The sequence below is a fragment of the Taurulus bubalis genome (assembly GCF_910589615.1).
Source record: "Taurulus bubalis genome assembly, chromosome: 4".
NCBI lineage: Eukaryota > Metazoa > Chordata > Actinopteri > Perciformes > Cottidae > Taurulus > Taurulus bubalis.
This window is the reverse complement of record NC_136592.1, coordinates 32043062-32062755: the sequence shown is the minus strand read 5'-3', so window position 1 is coordinate 32062755 and position 19694 is coordinate 32043062. Positions and strand designations below refer to the sequence as shown.

The 19694-nt window shown below is 43.4% G+C and overlaps 2 protein-coding genes across 2 annotated transcripts; both read left to right on the top strand.

The window, feature by feature from the left end:
* Positions 1 to 4166: 4166 nt before the first annotated feature.
* On the top strand, positions 4167 to 11905 carry LOC306735299 (alcohol dehydrogenase 1-like). The gene is made up of 9 exons (XM_079216758.1): positions 4167 to 4214; positions 6972 to 7073; positions 7685 to 7826; positions 8352 to 8439; positions 9418 to 9637; positions 10778 to 11038; positions 11112 to 11244; positions 11383 to 11521; positions 11631 to 11905. The coding sequence occupies exons 1-9, from the start codon at positions 4197 to 4199 to the stop codon at positions 11662 to 11664; spliced, it is 1137 nt and encodes a 378-aa protein (XP_079072884.1). The 5' UTR covers positions 4167 to 4196; the 3' UTR covers positions 11665 to 11905.
* A 1745-nt stretch (positions 11906 to 13650) lies between these two features.
* LOC306735302 (alcohol dehydrogenase class-3 chain L) lies at positions 13651 to 17906 on the top strand. The gene is made up of 8 exons (XM_079216761.1): positions 13651 to 13775; positions 14248 to 14389; positions 14485 to 14572; positions 14681 to 14900; positions 15466 to 15726; positions 15941 to 16076; positions 17203 to 17724; positions 17815 to 17906. The coding sequence occupies exons 1-7, from the start codon at positions 13725 to 13727 to the stop codon at positions 17343 to 17345; spliced, it is 1041 nt and encodes a 346-aa protein (XP_079072887.1). The 5' UTR covers positions 13651 to 13724; the 3' UTR covers positions 17346 to 17724; positions 17815 to 17906.
* Positions 17907 to 19694: the final 1788 nt, after the last annotated feature.

Below are 19694 nucleotides of genomic sequence, written 5' to 3'. Positions count from 1 at the left end.
AATGTTCTACCGGTAGCTCCAGCGCCTCTTCTAGAGCACCGAGCTAGTGGTAGGGAAAAGAAAGAAGGAAGCACCGTCCTGTGGCAACAGGTCAGGCACAGTCTGTCTAGGAGAGGGGAGCGCAGCGCTCTCTTCACTAGTCCAGCAGCTGTGTTCCTCGGTTTCCTCCAGTAAGCTTCAGCGAGAGCACTGAGCTACTGGGGAACCGGTCGAGTGGCAATAGGTCAGGCACAGTCTGTCTAGGAGAGGGGAGCGCAACGCTCTCTTCACTAGTCCAGCAGCTGTGATTATTGGTGATCAGCCAGTAAGCTTCAGCGCTTTCTTCAGAGCAATGTGCTACTGTGGAGACAGGCCGGCACAGTCTGTCTTCTGACAGCTTCTAGTCTAGTAGCTGTCAGAATTAGCGTGGTCTCGGTTAGTCTGCTTCTTCCTAGCTTGGAGACACTTCGCCACTATAACAGCCGACATTGATGCACGCGCTCAGTATCGTCAAAGACTCACCCCGCAGCGCCACCGAATCAGTCCGCACGGGACGCTCTGCTCGCTTAAGCCGGCCGCGACGGTGTAGCAACCTAGCCGCGCCGAGCGGCGCGCCCGTTAGCACTCCGCTAATTAGCCTTAGCGCTCCTCAGAGCGCCCTGCCAATCGTGGGATCTGCTGCTGTCGGCAAATAATGTTAGCCGATCTCACCCGATACTTCACGGTGTAGAGGTGATGACCGGGGATGGGTACGCTGCCCGGCTCGACGGTCCGGATGCCGAGCGCACCGTTCCCTCCTACGAGGGTACAGCTCGTCGCAGCCTTTGGAGGGCGAGAGACCCGCGACTCCGACCGGAGGTCACAAGGCTACCAGCGACGAGCTCTGTTTACACAAGTTCAGCTTTAGCTGATACTAACACGTTCGTCAGCCTGCATAGCGAGAAGATGAAAAAGGACATGATCTCAGCATGAGGCCGGAAGTTATACCCGGCTGGGGACTCATCCGAGGTCACACGTGACATTTTTTGGTATACGTACTCGAACTGCGCAAGCGCAAGACGGAAGATATCCAGTGTGAAAACACTGCCTCTGGCGGTGAGTAAGGATGAAATAGAACTCAGTGGCATCAGGCCATTGAGCCTTTGGAGCTTCAGTTCATTGTAAGGGGCGGGACATTTCCGAGGCATGCAATACGTGGTTGACCAATCACAACAGAGTGGGCTCGCTGACCATTTAGGGCAGGCTGGCCTGGAGGGAGGGAGGAGCAAGCGCTCAGACAGAGATGGTGAGAAGAGGTGCAGCAGGACAGTAAATTGAGAAAAGGTTGAGAAAAGGTTTTCTGAAAAGGTAAGATATTTATGGAGTTATCGAGATCCTGTCATTGCAGTACTGTGACAAGAAATAATTGTGTGCATGACGTTGGATGCCAAAAGTTGGATGCCAAATTACCCAGATTGGATTCAGTCACATCATCGTCACATCACTCAGCCCCACGTCCGTTAGATAAATAGTCACAAAATGCAAACTGTTAGTTCCGTGGACAAGAAACAATTTTTCTGTGTCGCTTGGAACAATTTGGTTTTGGGTGGGGAACAACATTTTGTTAGGTTTAAGAAAAGCATTGTGGTTGGGCCTAAAATAACTACGTACAGTATTTCTTGGGCAACGAAACGAACGCAAGCGTTGGATGCCAGTCTCTGGGTTCAAAAGTCCTGTGGATGCATTTTAATCTGTGTGTCCACCACAAAAAAGGATCTTAAATTAACTTTCCATTGTGATGGCCCTGAGCGACACAACAACATCCGGTTTTCAATTCAGATATTTTACAAAGTAAAAGTTCTACGTCGCAAAATCTAATTCCTGAATATTTAATGACTGATAAACATGTTTTAACTTAAATATCTGAATTGGTACAGTTAAGATGTTTGATGATCTCTCCGCTCGTTTGAATGTGTTTCCTGAAATGGAGCTTAAGCGGTAGTTCAGGAAGGAAGACCCTACACTACGGGTCGTTCATATATCGCAGTCTGTGTCTTCATTACGGAGATCCAAGACTGTTACCGGCGGCACTCTCAAACAGAACCGTAATGCATTGTCACATATGGTGTATTCTGTTTGGTGCGCTGGGTACTTTTTGTTTACATCTAACTCTACACTGACCTCCCTGATGGTGCAGCCCACCTGTTCTACTTTATTGTTTGTTCAGTTCTTTTGATTTATGTATGTATAATTTACTCCATCCCTCCCTTTTTGTGGTCTACATTTGGGCCTTCTATTGAAACTCGTTTTTATCACTTGTTTTTATTATTTCATGCAGGGTCAATAATAAAATCTATGTTTTTGGTATAGTGGTCTCTGGCTCCAGTTTATTCGGGGTTGTGTGTTGTATATCACCGGGTCACATTAAATCGAAGCAGTTGTTCTTTCTTTTTTTTATTCTTGTGAAGGTCTGGACCACTGCTCCACTCGTAAATTTCTCTGGCGTTCCCTTTTGGATCCTGTTTTGGTCAACGTCCCTTGGAGATTTATTACCATCTTGAACTTTCAGATACCTAATGCCAAACCACTTTTAGCTGGAATCCAGCTTGAACCCATGCATGGCTTATCAGGAGATGAGGCTGCAGCTGTGTAGTCTCATCTGCTGACAACCTGTGAATGCAGTCCAACACAAACAGACTCTCTAGCCCAAACACGGCCCCAGAAACATGTCGTTACATTCGTAGCACTCTGAGGAACAACCAGGCAAACTAGTTTGGGAACATGGAAGAGCAAAGGTAGCATATTAATTACTTCCTGACTGGTTTCAGTCAAACCTAGTGGTGGTCTTCTTTTGCCTGAACTGACTTCCTGTGATGAAGGAAGTCTATACTATACGCCTGAAAAGAGGAAACTGACTCGCCGTTCTTGGCACGTCGAAAGCTGACGCCAAAAGGTGTAATAAAAAGCACCACAGTTCAGCGCTTAGGACCACTAACCGAGCGTCGGTATTTTACATGTCGTGTTGAAGAATCTTTGGGTGCACTCGAAGTTCAGGATTCAGAAAGTTACAATAAAAACAGATATAATACAAATTCAATGGTGATACAGTGTATAAAGCTCTCAGCTGAGGGTCATCAACAGCTGTCTGTTAACAGTTAACTGTCTACGCTTTAACTCAAGAACCACGAACTGTGCATTAGATTTGATGATATAGTTTAGTGCATTGGCCGTGCGTTGTTATTCAGGGCTATCTTAGGCTTCCATTTGAGTAAAAACGGGGGGTCCCATCTTGTCTCACATTGCTTGCATTCCTGAAGTGGTAAAACTAGCTGTGACTTTCTACCATGTTAAGAATATACATTGTCATACGGCTCGCTAATCCTTATTGTTTACGTCCTTCTTAAGTATCGTAATTTACACGTAGACATTCTTTATTTACAAGTGCAAGTCATAGTAAGTTAGACTGTTCTTCCTATTGTACCTATTTTATCTCCAAAGAATTGTGCCAATAAATGAACTAAACTTGTTCCTTCGAACCCAAGACAATATTCTCCCATGGGAGACAATAAAGTCACCTTTTATTTGTCCCACAACAAGACGTGATGTTTTTTTACACTTCCGTTTTTCTAAGATTTACAGAACAAATATTTCTTTAGGTCCTGCAGTGCCTGATGTCCAAAAGCTGTCAGAGGAGAACATGAACTTGGAGCTGAGAGTGAATGGATTTGTGACTCACACGTCTCATCTACTGTATATACTGTCCCTGTCGTATGTGTCACTGCTGCCCTCCAACGCTGAGACGGGATTCTGGGATGATTTTCCCTCTGAGGACAAGTTGTGTGAGGAATGTGTGACACGTTTAGAGTGGAATAGAGCTCATCATCTGAGTCTCAAATGTATTTCCCAAACTCCTTTTCTCTTATGTTGGCCATGAAGTCTTGATAGCTAAGTGTTTAATTCACACAGGCTCCACATCTGCTGTCCAGATGTGGGTAGGAACTCAAGACACCGATGACACGGCTGCATGGGCTTTTTGTTTTCCCACATTTAGTGTTAACCAATCGTAGTCTCAAACTAAAGTTTAAAAAACAAAGTTGTCCTCCCTCCGAATGTTTACAGATGCAATAGAAACCACATGTCCGGGGTCTCTTGTGCCCTGCCCTCTTTTTCCTGCTGCTGCTGCTGCTGCACTCTTCTCTTAACTCCTCTCCTGCTTGTTTGCTCTCTGTGCAGCAAAAATGGACACAGCTGGAAAGGTGAGTACAATTTGACTGTACAATGTGAGCAGTCGTATCTTTTTGTGTTCATCATTTAAATAAGGTGTGCATGAATATTTGCCCATGACACTCCTATGCATGCACACACACACACACACTAAAAGTTAATGGAACAACATTATTTCATGGATATTTCACATTCATATAAATGACACAATTGTTATTCGTTTGATATTATTCTGTGCTCCTGGGTTGTGTGAGGTTTGTGAATGTGAGGCTGATTGGAGCGGAGCTGGGTGTGAAACTAAGTTGATACCTTCATTGCTTTCCTGTTGTGTATCTGGTTGATAATATGCAGGGGACCACTTAAAGCAAAACATCTTCATTTTAGAATAGGTAATAAAAGCTAAGTTTGAGGGTATCTTCACCTAAAATACCCTGTCTCATATGCCCTGCTCTGTTCCCTCTGGCTCATGTCCTGTTTCGACTTGTCCTGTTTTGACCTGTTTTATCAGGCGGCCTGCGGGCCATTTGCAGCTCCCCTCCCCCCTCCCAACGGCCCGCTACATAATGCCAAAATGATCATATTTCCAGGCCGCAATTAATTTTTTCTTCTTCTAAATTCAAACTACCCCTTAATATACAAAACAAAATTCTATTAAAATGTGTTATTTCGTTTGGCTCAAAGGTTACGCGGGGCAGCTGTTTGCAGACCCCTTCTCGGCGGATGCAGAGAGCGTCCGGAGCAGTGTTGGGGTAACGAGTTACAAAGTAACGGATTACAGTAACGATATTACTATTTTAGGTAACGAAGTAAAGTAACGCATTACACTCAAAATATTGGTAACTACACTACTTTCCTAGACCTCAGGCACGCGCGTTCCTGCGTTACTCAAGACATTTTTACCAGTCCGAAAAGTTCTCTTTTAGTGGCGCGCGAGTCACACGACCCTTCCTGATGAACAGTCTGTCACAGGTACGTCCCAAGTCTCTAAACTGCATCCCCGTTTCCCTCAACCAAGCGCGGAGAGAAGACGCGAGGAAATATGTTTTAATAGACATGAGACGTCCTTTCCTCTGAAGCGTCACGTGATGGTTTCTGATGACTGACCGACTGACAGCGGATCACATCTGATCACATCTGATCACATCTGATCACATCTGATCAGCTGTCAGTCGCTTTAACAGCTGACGGAGTTTTGTCCGGAGAGTTTTTAGCGAACATTCCAATAAAAATGCACTTAAAATAGTTGATTTAATGGTGTTAAACTACTACTTATATTAATAAAGACACAGGTATCATGATGTCAGAGTGGAGATGTTTTCTCTGTCGTCTGTTACCGTTTAATAATCTGCATTGCAATATATATATTATTATATATAATATATATATTTTATATACTGTCATGTGTCCTGCTTATACGCGCAGGATCCATTTCTACTGGCGGAATGAGTCTGATTGTGACATCATTATAAAATAACAATATAAATATAGTTTCTCTTCATTACGTGTTGTAAAAAGTGTTTCCTCTCTCCAGCTCTCTGATTTTAATGACATGCATAATACAAGTTATTGTGGGAAACAACAGATACAATCTTAGAAGACAGTAGTTTGTGGTCCTTTTGTGGTTCAGACCTACAATGAACATATTTTAACCAGATGGTGAATAATTTAACAGATTTAATATATAACTTGAGTTTAATCTGTGATCGTCTTCACTCTAGTATGAACCTCCAGCGATCAGTCCGCTCAGCTGCAGCGTCCAATCACCAAAAGTACCATTTATTTTTCTATCTTTCTTAAACCACTACAATGATTCCTATAACAAGCTGGTTTTGTTCTTAAACATTTGGTTTAGTGGGTCTCATGTTTCCAAAAGCCTGTTTTCAATGTGTTCTGCTGTTTGACCTGAATGTCCCCACCATACACAGCCTCTTGTATCCTGTTGTTTGTGGATTTTAAAGTGAGGCATATTTCTTTGGTCAGACAGTGTGAACAGGGTTAATGTTCGTTCAAGTTAATGGCTGAGTTGTATCTGCCATTTTTTTTTACATGTTTACAATTACAATACACTATGTGAAAAGGCTAAGAGATGCCCTTTATTGAACATTGTAAATAAAGTGATGAAAGAGCCATGATGTTTGTCCAGGTATCTTTACGGTTAATTTGTACATTTGCTTAAAAAAATGGAAAGTAAAGTAACTAGTAGTGAAGTTACTTTTCAAATGCAGTAACTAGTAAAGTCATCTAGTTACAATTTTCAGAAGTAACTAGTAACTTGTAACTAATTACTTTTTCTGAATAACTACCCCAACACTGGTCCCGAGTCTGTTGCAAATGGAACTTATTGACCTGCAGTGCAACAGTGACCTACAAGCTAAATTCAGAGAAGCACAAGGAAAACCAGACATGACTGGACAATGTATGAGAGAATTGCCTCTATCCTTCCCTGAGCAGACTAAAGTGATCAGTCGGGTAATGTGCCTTTTTGGAAGCACATATCTGTGTGAGAAACTTTTTTTTTCAAGTGAGCAGAAGCGCTGCCAGGTGTCTGAGAACGGTCTACATGTTATTTACAATGTAAGGAGGATACTATTCAGCTATTCTTGATAATGTGGCATGCTGTCTTTTTATTTTTACATTTACAAGCTGACAAACATGCTATCTCCCGCTTCCCAGGGTCTTGGCACTGTGGTTAATTGTTTGAAACCTTTTCGAGTTTGATTTAACAGTCCTCAGTAATATTTTTCATATCTCTTTGCTGGGTCATTTCATGTGGTTTTACTACCCTGTAGGTCATCAAGTGCAAGGCAGCAGTGGCCTGGGAGCCCAACAAGCCTTTGGTGATTGAGGAGATCGAGGTAGCCCCGCCCGAGGCCAACGAGGTCCGCATCAAGGTGAGAGACGTCCACTAACTATCACTACTTTGGGGCGGCTGTGGCTCGGAATCTAAAGCGAATCGTCCTTTAATCACGAAATCCTGCTTAGTGAAACTTACCAGGTCTATTTCGTAACATGTTTGATACCGCTGCATGAAAGGAATTTGATATTCCTAGTTGTATTTGAACTGGTTTACAAACTTATTCTGCATCTATTGCCTGCATTGCATGACTAGGGGGTCATGTATCAGCTGCTCTGATGGTATACGAACCCCCGTGCCTGGTGTGAAGTAATCAATCACTTGTGAGGACAGGTCATAAATTAAGGGCAGAACGAAGACCTTTGGATGTTTTGATTCCCATGCTAACCATATGTCCCTTTGCGACCCCAACCTTTCCTCTCTGTGTATACAGTAAATGTGAATTGTCACTCTTCAGTGCATCCCTGGGCAGACTCGTGTGTGACTCTGTATAATGAAGCCAATTCTCTACTCAAGGAATAAATGATCTAAAAGACAAGTTTTGTTATTATGATATTCATTATTTGAACACGGTGAGAGTGAACTCTCGTCAGTCTGTCCCTTTTAATCCTTTGTATTTTCATTGTTTGGTTACTGTCTTCGGTGCAGATTGTGGCGACTGCGGTGTGCCATTCTGACCTGTACCACCTTTTAGAGAGCATGCATGAAGACGGCTTCCCGGTCGTCCTCGGCCACGAGGCAGCCGGCATCGTAGAGAGCGTCGGGCCTGGAGTCACTGAATTTCAGCCAGGTCAGTACGATATTTTGGAATAAATGCTTATTTACTTTCTATAAAAGAGTGAGAGTGTGTTGAGTACGGAGCTTAGACGTGCTTAGCTTAGCGTAAAGTTTGGAAATAGCTACCTTGGCTCTGTCCAAAGTTTCAAAATAAAGGGTCATAGCTGTCACATTTCATAAAAAAATGTTTCGACTTTTTATTAACGAGTTGTCTCCTTAAACTGTACATTAACAGTTTTACAAATATAAGTGGAAAAGGTTTTAAATGGTTCTAAAAGCTGTAAGGTTTCTTCCCTATTTTTCCCTGTGAAAGGGTTTTTACCATCTTTATTTGGGGGAGTTTTTCCTGATCCGATGTGAGGTCCCGGGACAGGGATGTCGTATGTGTACAGACTGTACAGCCCTCTCAGGCAAATTTGTATTTGTGAGTTTGGGCTTTACAAAATAAACTGAACTGAATTAAATTGAGGCCACTCTGTGCCATTGTTTGAAACCATTATGAAAGTTGGAGATTAATATAGTTGTTTTTGTCTTTCAGGAGACAAGGTCCTTCCTCTGTTCATCTCCCAGTGTAACAAATGTCGCTTCTGTAAGAGTCCAAAGACCAACCAGTGTGAGAACGGATGGTGAGCTCAATGAACACTAATACACTCATCTGTCTCAACTATTGAATTCATTCCTGCTGGGTATGTTCAAAATGTATGTTAAAATGCTTATAGCAATGATTGTATTCAACATGTCTCTATCAGTATAGCCTTTATACTTGTGATACAGGAGAACAGGAATTGGAGGCAAATGCAAACAGTTGTAGGCTGCAGAATGAAGTCAGTGATTTATTGGAAATAGCTTACAGGCAGAGAGTCCAAATTGCATGCAGGTAACAGGCAGACAGAACACAGTTGCCACAATGATGACTCAGGCGAGTACCCTTAACACCGTAACAGATGACTGTGGGATGTCAGGGTGGCTCCCCGAACAGTTCATTGAAGGCTTGGAGTATTCAGGGGAAGCAAGCATCGAGATTGCTGAATCACAAACGAGCAGCTGCTTCAACGACTCAAGAAAGGCCAACTCAAGACAGGAAGGTAGCAGACTAGCTGGGCTTGGGCTGAGGGCTGGGAATCTGGAGCTAAGTAACAGGATTGTCAGGGAAGTCCGTGACCTACAAAGGTAACAAGTTCCTCAGAGAAAGCTTTGAGGACACTGCATTTCCCAGATACAGCATTTACTAATAGGGGCCTTCTTCCAACAATCTATGAGGCACAGGATGGTAGAAATCAGCTCATATAGTGCATCAAATACAGTGTCTGCTGGGTACAGGACTGGATCGATCACATAGTTGGTATGCAGAGATGATTAAGGAACTAGGAAAAGGTGTGTGGACAGGTGAAGATGGAGAAAACAGGGAAAGACCCAGATAATTTGGTGGACAGAAAGAAAATGTCAATGGTTTGATTTGGGGAATGAGAAATATGTCTGGAGAGGAGGGACAGAGGGACAAGTGTGACTGCTGGAACAGTAGTTACTGACTGATGACACCACCGGACAGATAGTTTAGATTTTGATTTGTTTGCTTTTACATTTTAAAACATTGTCTTGTTCAGGTCCAATGGTCGTCTGCATGTGATGTCACCGTCAGAGTCCAGGTTCACCTGTAAGGGGAAGAAGGTGCTGCAGTTTACAGGAACCAGTACCTTCTCTGAGTACACTGTGGTGAACCAGATGGCTGTGGCTAAGATCGACCCCGCTGCCCCTCTGGACAAAGTCTGCCTCCTTGGCTGTGGGATCTGCACAGGATACGGAGCGGCAGTGAATACTGCTAAGGTGTGTCTGTTTGACTGTTGGAGATAGCTTAGATCATTATTTAAAACCCGTTGAAAACTGTAGAGCCCCTAGGGCAGGGGTGACCGATACGTCGATCGCGATCAACCAGTCGATCGCAGAGGTAGTGCGGGTAGTCACATGCCATTAAAATACACATATATATATATATATATATATATATATATATATATATATATATATGTATATATATATATATATATATATATACATATATATATATATATATATATATATATATATATATATATATATATATATCGACAAAACCCAGCTCCCAGTGTGCAAATCAATGTCAATCACCATGAACGGTGCGAACGCAATGGTCGGTCACTTGAATGGATTCATTGCCAAATGCAGGGAGGACGATGTTTTCCCCAACTGCCTTAATTACCACTGCATAATACACCAACAAGCATTATGCGCTACAATGCCAAACATGAAAGAGATCATGGATGTGGCAACGAAGATCGTCTATTCTATTCGAGCGAGACCTCTTCAAAGACGGCTGTTGCGTGCGCATCTGGAGAAGGACTGCGGCCACTCTGACTTCTTCCACACTGATGAGACGGCTTATAGAACTCTGTCCGGAGATAAAGGAGTTGCTCCATGTTGTTAAACATGCAGAATACAACCAACTACATGACGATCAGTTGCTGCTAGACTTGGCATTTATAACCGATCTATTGATGAGCTTTATTTAGAGCTGCAAGGAAAAGACAAAACCGTGGTTGATATGATCAGCTCAGTTAATGCTTTCAAACGGAAAATGCGACATCTGTCCTCAAAGCTGCAGCGCCATGATTTGGGGAACTTCCAAATCTGGCGTCAGAGCTGGAAACGCAAAGGCGTGTACGCAACTTGACAGAGCAGCTTGTGTCTGTCAGAGTTTATTTATGTGAGTCAGCCTTTTCCCACATGAAAAATATTAAGTCCAAACAGCGTTCCACCATGACTGATAACCATTTGGTCTGCCTGAGGCGGGCTACCAGCAGCTACAGTCCAGTGGCGGGCAGCTTTTATAATTATGACAGCTTTTCGATTAAATATTACAGTTTGGTGCATTAGTACAACCTAGTCCGACCTAAAGAGCCATGTTGACTGAAGTCTGTTGTATCGTAGGTGGAACCGGGCTCCACATGTGCTGTGTTCGGTCTGGGAGCTGTGGGTTTGGCTGCGGTCATGGGCTGCAAGGTTGCAGGAGCCAAGAGGATTTTCGCCGTTGACATCAATCCGGACAAGTTCGAGAAGGCCAAGGTGTTCGGGGCGACCGACTTCGTGAACCCCAAGGATCACAGTAAACCCGTCAGCCAGGTGCTGTCCGAGATGACCGACGGAGGAGTGGACTTCTCCCTGGAGTGTGTCGGGAATGTGGGAGTCATGGTGAGGCAGATACAAAAAGGTTTGCATGAAGATTTGAAATACATTGGCTCATTCCTGCCATTTCGTCCTCTAGCGCAGCGCCTTGGAGTCTTGTGTGAGCGGTTGGGGCGTCAGCGTGCTGGTTGGCTGGACGGACATGGACGACGTTGCTACTCGCCCCATTCAGCTCCTCTCTGGACGCACATGGAAGGGCTCTCTGTTTGGAGGTGAGACAGATATGAACATCACCACCGCCTTATGAATCTCTGGTAACTAATTGGCTGCAGTGTTTTTGTTCTGGAACTCTCTAGTTGGTCGTATTCCAGATGTACTCTTTGCTCTTACTAAGTGATTGTGTGTCTCAGGCTTTAAGGGTAAGTATGCCGTGCCTCAGATGGTCAAAAACTACCTGGACAAGAAGGTGAAAGTGGATGAGTTCATCACTCACACCATGACTTTGGACCAGGTCAACGACGCCATTGAGCTGATGAAGCACGGCAAATGGTAGATATCCACTCCTATACTTCCTCCACCACTCATGACTTAACAGCAACACAGATCAATTAAAAGGTGCAGAGTGTCTCCTCATTTCTCTTCTGTTTTTGTTCCACAGCATCCGGGTGGTCATGACTTTTTCTTCACAATGAGACCACTGTGATGCCTTCAATGACCCCCACATAATTTTGTCATTTACCACTATATTCAACATAATAGTCACACAAATAATGCAGTGCACATAATAAACTGAACACTTTCAAAGTATGCACACTACACATGCCTGACTCTGACCACTAAATAGTAATTTGTCAGATTTATGGGAATCATCTGCAGTGTTCATAAGCATAAGCTAAACATATCAAACTGTTTTAAAGAGCAAAATAAACTTTATAAACAAATAAACTCTGTGGCTTTCTTGTTTTTCTTCTGGTTTTATTGTGTTGTATGTCATATGTACAGCATTTACATGGTCTGTGATGTCTCTGAATGCTCAATTAAACTATGTTTAAAGTCTCATTGAAGCAGTTTTCCCTCACATCTACTCAGATTAGCCACATTTTATCAGTGTTTGTTTAACTTGGCCGACAGCATTGTAATTATTCTGCTAGGACGGACTCCAGGATTTGTCCCTGAGCAGTGCTTCTGCTTGCTTCTTGAAGAATATATAATAAAGGATACAATATTGCAGTTGAACAACAGGGGCACTAAATGAAAAAGGATATGAGACCATAAAAGTACATATAATAACAGCTGATGTTTGGCACTGGGAGATTTTACAGAGACGATTGTTCTCTGTTTGCACTGAAGGTTGAGCGGATGGTTTTATCCAATTATTCTTCATTGTTATGATCTTGGGGAAATAAAAGCGCATTCCCTTTTCAGGTTTATACACTAGATTTTCTGTGATTGCCTTGAGTTAATTTTAGCAATCTGACACAATATAAAAATGATTACCACCTGGGCTGCTCCTGCTTCCATTAAATACAAAACTGGAACCACAAATTTATAGGCACACTTCACTTTTAAAACTGAACCACACATTGTCAACAGATTCAAAAGGGCTCGTCAAATGTGACCTAACTCTTAATAGTATACACTATTCACCTCACAGGGCTAAAACATACAGGAACTGGATGAATTATAAATCATAAATACTCTAATAATAAATACGTGTTGTCTCATTTCAATTACAATAAGGGCTGGATTTAAAAATGAAAAAAACAAACATTACAGAAAGCTTTATAATAATGGTCATCTTTCATTTTTGTAAATTAATTTAACTGAATTGTCTTTTCCCCTGCAGCTTCACATTCAGTTAATTCAGGTGTGAAACCACTATGTTATGTCATATTCATCTTCTAAAAAGAAAAAACATGTGTGCAGGGACTTCTATCTGTGGTTTTTAAACAACTTTTTCCGCTCTATTCACATTTCTGTTTACATCATTGTTGGATAGTTTGTGGCACTCCCTGTTGCAAGGAACAGGAAGTGCTACAACTCGATTGCTCTTTCCCCATCTGGGTCTGAATCCCTGATAAGACCTGCACTCCTATCTCACCCTTGTGAAGGAAAGACCACTCGGGAAACAACATGGCAACTGCAGGGAAGGTAAGCAAGCTGGCTTCTCCTCACGTCGGAATAATGAACTTCTGCAAAAATGTTAACAGATTGGAGCTAATCTACAAACACAAACACTCTCGTTTGTGGAGCAGAAGGAATGCTAAGAGAGACGGGGTCTGGAGGGTGGGGTTGAATCTGCTATTCATATTGGAACATGATTTATCATTTAGCTGTAATGAGAAACCCTCCTGAGCTCTACAAAGGAGGCAAAGGAGGTCATTGGAGAGTTTGTTGTTTTTCCTGGCCGACTCTTGCAGAGCTTAAGTTGAGGCTTCCTGTCGTTGCAACACGTCTGCAAAGCGGGGGAGGGAAAGGTCAACGTCTGCCTTGAGGACCGCATTCTTTCATGGGTGTGTTATTCAAAGCCCGTTAAGAAACAGAGACGAGGCGATCTGACTCCGATCCTGTGTTCAATCGACTGCAATGACGTAGCAATGTGTTTTCCTCCATCCCATTGACTCGGCTGCCTCTCCACTAGAACGCTGTCCACAGAATTGTTTTCGTCTGCTGGCTGAAGCTCCGTCATGTTGTATTGTAGGTCATCCGGTGCAAAGCTGCCGTGGCATGGGATGCTGGGAAGCCTCTGGTGATGGAGGAGGTGGAGGTGGCCCCTCCGAAAGGCGGGGAGGTTCGCCTCAAGGTAACGGAGCGGGGGTCGACGTGTTTGCTACGGAAAGATGAATTAAGATTGATGTGTTTCTGCAAACTCTCACTTCAGAATTTAAATCGGTTAAAGGCAATGCTGCAAATATGGAGTTGTAGTTACAGTATATCATGTTCATAATCTACACCATATGGTGAGCAGCTCCACCTGAAAGCTCATCTATAGTCACTTCTTCCTCATTTAGTGTTCGTGCAGTCAAACACTGCAGTGTACTTTGCACCTTTTAGTTGTTTCCGGTCATATGTTTGCTTTATTGTTCCTGTATGCATAATTTACCATGAACGAGAAAGACCTTCTCTTTATATTAACACAATCTTTACAATAGTAATATAACGAAACTCTCACAAATCAGTGCACTGTTTCCCACACTGCAGCAAGTCTTTGTCTTTGGTTAAGAGCATGTAACAAGCGGATGGAGCATGGATTAGATCACAGGTCTGTATTTCAGGTTGTGGCCACAGGGATCTGCCACACTGACTCCTACACCCTCAGCGGGTCCGACCCCGAGGGGGTTTTCCCTGCAGTGCTGGGCCACGAGGGAGCCGGCATCGTGGAGAGCGTTGGAGAGGGAGTCACCAAGTTTCAGCCAGGTTGCCCCCTCTCTTCGGTTCACTCGTCTTCACGAAGGGTTGCTGCACCCAATGTGCACGCTCGACTGAACGTGCTTTTTTTGTTTGGGTTTTAGGGGACACGGTCATACCCTTGTACATCCCACAGTGTGGAGAGTGCAAGTTCTGTAAGAATCCCAAAACCAACTTGTGTCAAAAGATCAGGTAAATGTCCTCGGCTAAAGACTGCGCAGATCCGCTTCTGACTAAAAGAAACTCTTGCCTCGTGCAGCCGATCAGCGGTCAGATCTGCGCTTGTGTCTCGTTCCCCAGGCTCACTCAGGGCAAAGGCTTGATGCCGGATGGGACGACCCGTTTCACCTGCAGAGGCAAGAGCCTCTTCCACTTCATGGGCTGCAGCACGTTCTCGGAGTACACTGTGGTGGCGGAGATCTCCCTCGCTAAAGTGGACCCCAGGGCCCCTCTGGACAAGGTGTGCCTGCTGGGTTGTGGCATCACCACGGGTTACGGAGCTGCTCTCAACACCGCCAAGGTGAGGCCGCCGCCGCCGCGAACGTCAACTGTACCGGACCTCGGTTCCCCCTCTGTGAAACCACAGTGATCGGTTGTCGTCAATGCAACGCTCGCTGAATCCTTTCGTTGGCAACCAAACAGAGGAACGTCTGCACTTGGCAGAGTTTGGTCAGTAACATTTTTTATTTGTGTTTAATTAATATAAAAATTGCGATTGCTTGACGCAACTATTTAAAAATGGTTTAGACATTTTTTGGTCTCGGGATGGCAATGTTGGGTCAGTCAGCCAATTGAGACCAACATGTTTCAACAATTATGAAATGCATTGCCATTAAATTTGACGTTGACATTGATGTTTCCCAGAGGATGAAGCCGAATGATTTTGATGACTTTTCCTCTCATACGTCCAGCAAGTCAAACTTTTTACTTACCCAGTGAATTGTCTGAAAGTCTGCTGGGTGAATTGGCACAAACGTAAAGGACTGACATGTATGGACCCTAGAATATGTGTTCTTATGAGTCCACCGTTCAATCATTAGCTGCAGAAACGTGCTGACCTGTATCTGCCTCTAACCCTCACCCAGGTGGAGGCCGGCTCCACCTGCGCGGTCTTTGGCCTGGGGGCGCTGGGCCTTGCGGCTATCATGGGCTGTAAAGCAGCCGGAGCAGCCAGGATTATTGGAGTCGACCTCAACCCTGATAAGTTCCAAACCGCCCGGGAGTTCGGTGCCACCGACGCGGTGAACCCAAAGGACCACGGCAAGCCGATCCAAGACGTCCTGGTAGAGATGACCGATGGCGGCGTGGACTACTCCTTTGAATGTGTGGGCAATGTGGCAATCATGGTGAGTGGGGAATTCATTATTCCACCTTATTGACCATGTTCCCTACTAAACAATTCACTTGTGCAAGCTGAATAATCACATGGCCCTAATAAATATGGTAAAACCACGTCCACTCCAGGCAAAGGCCTTTTAAAATAGACACATTTAAGCAGTCCAAATGTATTAGGGTGAGGTTGTGGTGTCCAGCTGATGTTATACTGTCTCTTGGTGGCAGAGGGCAGCCCTGGAGGCCTGCCACAAAGGATGGGGCACTAGCGTCATCATCGGAGTGGCAGCAGCCGGACAAGAGATCTCCACCAGGCCCTTCCAGCTGGTCACCGGACGCACCTGGAAAGGCACTGCCTTTGGAGGTACCACGCTAGTTGCTCCGGGAATTATTTGTTTAGGGACGATGTGATGAAGATTCAACATGTTAAGACAGTTTGGTTCAGACATTCACGCGCCCTCAGGAGAAGTTTGCCTTCATGGCTTTCTACCAGAGACGGTTTATTTGAACTCGTCTCTCTTGACGTAGACTTACATAGACGATTGTGGGGGGGCGGAGCTCATTTGCATACAAGGGCACAGAAATACAGGCTGAAATAAATGAAGAAATACAGAAATGTAGAAATATATTTATTTAATGATGTCCTGTTTAGTTATAACTTATATTTATATATTCCTGTATTTATTTATTTGCATTTATTTAAGCATGTATTTATTCATTCCTGTATTTATTTATTTACTTATACATTTATTTAAGCATTTATTTATTTATTCCTGTATTTATTTATTTACTTATACATTTATTTATTTATTCCTGTATTTATTTACTTATACATTTATTTATATATTCCTGTATTTATTTACTTTTATATCTATTTAAGCATGTATTTATTTATTCCTATATTTATTTATTTACTTATATATTCCTGTATTTATTTATTTACTTATACATTTATTTATATATTCCTGTATTTTTTATTTACTTATACATTTATTTAAGCATGTATTTATATATTCCTGTATTTATTTACTTATACATTCATTTAAGCATTTATTTATTTACTTATACACTTATTTATTTACTTATACATTTATTTAAGCATTTAATTATTTATTCCTGTATTTATTTACTTATAAATGTATTTATTTATTCCTGTATTTATTTATTTATTCATACATTTATTTATTTATTCCTGTATTTATTTATACTTAAGTCATTTTCTGTCCTCCATAGTAAACAGTCCTCGGTTTTGTTAAACTTTTATAAACCGGATCTCTTTTTCCACATAAAAAAAGAAACCTCTTTTCTAAATGAAAGGAGCTGACAAATAGCTCAGCTCACATCCACATTTGCACACTTCTACTTTGTAAATGCGTTTTCTTCAGCATTCTGCCGCGGGCCCCTGCGAGTATAGACCAAAAAATAAATAAATAAAAGTGTGCAACCACTACTTTCCTCCACTTTAATGAGCTCATTTACACTTTTCCCAGGATACAAGAGCGTTGACAGCGTTCCAAAACTGGTGGAGGAGTACATGAGCAAGAAGCTCAAAGTGGACGAGTTTGTGACTCACACTCTGCCCTTTGAGAAGATCACTGACGGGTTTGATCTCATGCATGCTGGGAAATGGTAAGATTTTTTACGTTTTTTTTGTCAACGCACGGCGTCCCTCTGGGTTTGGTCTGTTGAAGGCGTTCTGCGTCAGTGCCGTCTTCTGTTGAGGACGGAGCTGAGATGAGTGAGACAGGGTTTCATAATAACGTGCACCATAAGAGGTCATACAAGGTCTTTCCTCAAATATGAGCTCTAATTCAGTCAGTACAAAACAATCTAATCCAATCTTCATCTTCCAGCATCCGCGTCGTCCTTCAGTTCTAGAAGCGAAGCAAGCACAGGAATCTCACTCTACACTGCTCTGTTTAATAAATAATCTTTCAATTCCCCGTTTGAGTGTTTTATTTGAACAAGACACAGCCAGACACCTCTTTGATCGGCGCTGCTTCCCCCCGAAGGTACGTGCATACGCAGAGAGAACACCGTGTGAATGGGGGGGGAACAGAGGAACCACAACAAGATTATTGTGCAATATTCTTTGATTTCAGCTGAATGAATAATGAGGCGGTGAAATCACAAACGCCCGAACGGCGCGAAGGACGGAGGGTCGTTTTACCCAACGAGGATATCGAGTGCTTCTCGACGTCGCTGTGGGGGAGCGCCGCCGAAAGGCCGAGCAGCCCAAGTGGAACAAGCCTCTTTATTGTTCTCCCTGAAGGATTTGAGAACGCTGGTTTTTGTTGTCAAGAGTCTCTCCGAGCTCGGGTGATGCGCCTTCCGTTTCCCCCCTTTCAAAAAATGTAATAAAAGTTGACTCAAACTGGAGCGGACTCGAGTGGATCGCGACGACTCGCTTGTACTCAACGGTGTCACACCCGGTTAGGCCGAGCATGTCAGCGGCCATGTTTTCCCCCCAACAGCTCAGTACATGCTCTGCAGCTGGAACCCAGAAGCTAAATGCTTTTTCCCCCTCAGTATTTCTACTGTTTTCTGAGGCAAACATGAAGGATTCTTCTGAGGACACATGAGCTTGAAAAGGATGGCTCAAAAGGGACTGAGGGGCTTTTTAAGCGTCATGGGGAGATTCAACCTCAAACTACTTTGGATTCTCAGCTGGGCTTTTTGTGGACGGGAGGTGAGGTTTCTGCATGTGTGACGGGGATTTGGCGTTTTGCACTTTTGTGCAAGGAGAGTTCAGAATTTAGCAAGTCAGTTCTGCACAAAAACGGGGAAATTCACTAAAGGATTGCGCACCTTCCGCGACCGCTGACCCTGCACAATTAGGACAAAAAAAACAACTGTTATTTGCATGTATTAAAATGAGGCTATATGCAGACGATCGGCCCCTTTCTATTCAGATGAGCCCCATTGCAAAAACAATTCACAAAGATCAGTGCAAGTAGCCAAACGCAGTTACAGTGAAGCCTTTATTTAGGAAGTGACGGGGTGTAATGAAACAGTTGTCATGAAAAATATAAAACTCCCCGACGTGTCATTTTTGAAAATACATGAGAAAAACAAAGATTACGGAAAAATAAGTTTATGTAAACAAATGATTTGTTCTCTCTACCTCCATTTATGAGAATCGGGGATATTGTATAGTTATATACGCGGACCTCGAGAAGTCACCTTACAAACTGGTCGACACCTGCACCTCTTCTGCTTGTTGATGTGTTATGAACAATAACACTGAGTACTTCATTTCCACTGAACTCCAGCCAACCTCTGTCCACGAGATGAATCACCATTCATTAGTCATTGCAGACTAATAACTAATAATATACTATGAAGTCATGTCTCTGGGCCCTGAATAGAGTCATGTATGATTAGAGAAGTAGAGAACTTACATCGTAACTATATGAAGCTAAAAGTTTACTGATACATTCACAGTTAACGCAACTCGAAGTAAAATAATACAATCTCAAATGCAGCTTTGACCCTTACCGTACTCCACTTAGTTTAAGGGCGTTAAGGCTCCCAGGTACCCAGACAGTCCTTTCTAGTCATAAAAAGGCTGGTGAATTAGACCACTTTCGGGATTAAGATCACCAGCGTATCCAAGGACAAACTCGCCCACACAGAGCTACAGAAGAGTCGTTTATTACTCCATTAGAAGAAATACAAAGATGGCAGAGAAACCGGTGATCACATTAGTCCTCTGAAAATAGAAAGAATGAAAACGATGCTCACGCCGGGGGAGAATCCCCCACGTCAAGGTAAATGGTGACCGCCGAGACGAGGGGTTAACGCCGGTTAACGTGCCTCGAGATACCCGCCGTGTTCTTGATTCCTAGAGTCACACATTAAGGCTCATTTTGCTACACCAGGGCCGTCGGGTACGCGAGACACAGAGGGAGACTTCCTCGAAGCCGGGTCAACGAGCGCAACGGCGCCTCGTCCTGGGAACCTCTGCAGGACGCTCGGCGGC

What these genes read in the sequence shown, in the direction of transcription:
- LOC306735299 (XM_079216758.1), top strand. An exon ending in CCAACGAGGTCCGCATCAAG is followed by an intron (nt 7,074 to 7,684) that starts GTGAGAGACGTC and finishes TCTTCGGTGCAG; the next exon opens with ATTGTGGCGACTGCGGTGTG. An exon ending in TCGGGAATGTGGGAGTCATG is followed by an intron (nt 11,039 to 11,111) that starts GTGAGGCAGATA and finishes TTCGTCCTCTAG; the next exon opens with CGCAGCGCCTTGGAGTCTTG.
- LOC306735302 (XM_079216761.1), top strand. Translation starts at nt 13,725, where the DNA reads ATGGAGGAGGTGGAGGTGGCCCCTCCGAAAGGCGGGGAGGTTCGCCTC. An exon ending in GCGGGGAGGTTCGCCTCAAG is followed by an intron (nt 13,776 to 14,247) that starts GTAACGGAGCGG and finishes TCTGTATTTCAG; the next exon opens with GTTGTGGCCACAGGGATCTG. An exon ending in CTGCTCTCAACACCGCCAAG is followed by an intron (nt 14,901 to 15,465) that starts GTGAGGCCGCCG and finishes ACCCTCACCCAG; the next exon opens with GTGGAGGCCGGCTCCACCTG.